General features: G+C 51.2%; 1 protein-coding gene across 2 annotated transcripts in view; it reads left to right on the top strand.

Annotated features, from left to right (window-relative positions):
* Positions 1-1,512, top strand: part of LOC103619725 (TGF-beta receptor type-2-like) — a 31,150-nt gene that overhangs the window by 20,426 nt on the left and 9,212 nt on the right. Inside the window, exons 3-4 of one of the 2 annotated variants that reach the window (XM_017740203.1) lie at positions 624-689; positions 831-1,033. In XM_017740203.1, coding sequence (XP_017595692.1) covers positions 624-689; positions 831-1,033 — 269 coding nt within the window. The remainder of the gene's footprint in view (positions 1-623; positions 690-830; positions 1,034-1,512) is intronic. The other variant, XM_017740204.1, reaches the window with a different exon arrangement.

Raw genomic sequence — 1,512 nt, 5'->3', positions numbered from 1 at the left:
GGGAAGCATCCCCACTGCACAGGATGGGGCTGCACCCTGTATCATGTACCAGATGGGGTGAGGCCCCTACTCAGTCACAAATAACCTGCCAACCCCGCCCAGCATCTCCCATCCCATTCTAAGATTCATCCAGAGAATAAGATCCCTGCAGGCAGGGCTCACCTCCAGGCCAGCCTTGCTGCTTGCTGCTCACTCTGCTTGCTGCAGAGACTTATGTGGATCATCCAAACTTGTCCTGAGTGGGTATCTCAGTCACAGCAGCAGCTTTGGCCCCACGCTCATGTCCTCCAGGTGCCCAGCCTTGGCAGCTCATGGAGAAGGGATCTCACCTTCCAAGGACTCTTCAGCTGGAGCTCCTCTGTCAAATTACCTGGTAGCCCCAAGAAAATGTGGGGAGCACTGAAACCAGGGGACTTCACCAGGGAGAGGGTGACAAATTTAGGTTCTTTCCTTGGCTTTTATGTCTGATTGCCCAGCTGACCTCAAAGACATTGTGAAATCTCTCCATACCTTCATCGTCCCGCTTTGCACCACCAGGTCATGAAGCAGAGGCTGTCCCTGGAAAAGTAATTAATTGTAACGAAAAGTAATTAATGGTTGTAATTTCCTTTGAACGCACCCAGGAGTAGCTGCAATGCTGTAGCCTGTGCAGGGCCAGTCATCCCCCATCACCGGTCCTGTAAGTACATGTAAGTAGAATTATACCAGAGCCACAGCAAACAAGTCATTCCCTACATACCTTGAAAGAAATGATCTTAGAATCGGGTTTAAGGTGACACACAGGCTGAGCTGCCAGGCCAATGCTGTGTCGGTTCATTTGTCACACGCAGGAGACAGGACAATGAGAGCATCAGGATCAGCACGCTCTGCCACAACCCCCACCGCCCCATTGAAAACCTCATGGTCCCCAACTACAACACCTCGCGCTGCATCATGAGCCACCAGCCCAGCGAGGATGGCATCATCTACATCTGTGGCTGTGTGGACGAGCAGGAGTGCAACGACAAACTCATCTTTGAAAACCACACTAATGGTGAGTGCTTTTTTTAACACTATTTATGGGGGGAGCAGCACCCAGTGCCAATGACAAATCCTTTGTGTTTCCTGTGGAGTAGGAGATGCAATGGCAGAAGAGGCTCTTTCACCATCTTCTTTGACCCCCTTCTATAAAAGCCAGTTAAAATCGCTACCCTGTTACTGAGCCTGGCATTTTGTCTATGGCCAAAGTGTTCCTCCCAGCAATACCTCCAGCCTTTGCCTGGAAGCATTAAGTGACGGAAGATCCACCATATCTCTCAGTGGGCTATGCCTTCAGCAGAGGGTAAATCAGCTGGGGAACCCAGGAGCTGATGTAACCAAGTGTGAGTCAAAAGCTCTGAAAGCTTTAAATAAATTGCGCCGGAGCAAATCCTGCCCCAGAACACACCCACAGGAACTGCTGGCACCCCTCGAAGCTGTAACCTGAAGAGGTGGAGGCGCTGGGGTGCAGGGCTTGGCATGCAGGAATGACGC

Source organism: Corvus brachyrhynchos, unplaced genomic scaffold, assembly GCF_000691975.1.
Source record: "Corvus brachyrhynchos isolate BGI_N302 unplaced genomic scaffold, ASM69197v1 scaffold126, whole genome shotgun sequence".
Lineage (NCBI taxonomy): Eukaryota > Metazoa > Chordata > Aves > Passeriformes > Corvidae > Corvus > Corvus brachyrhynchos.
Note: the sequence above shows the minus strand (reverse complement) of the source record. Positions and strands in the feature narration are given on the sequence as shown.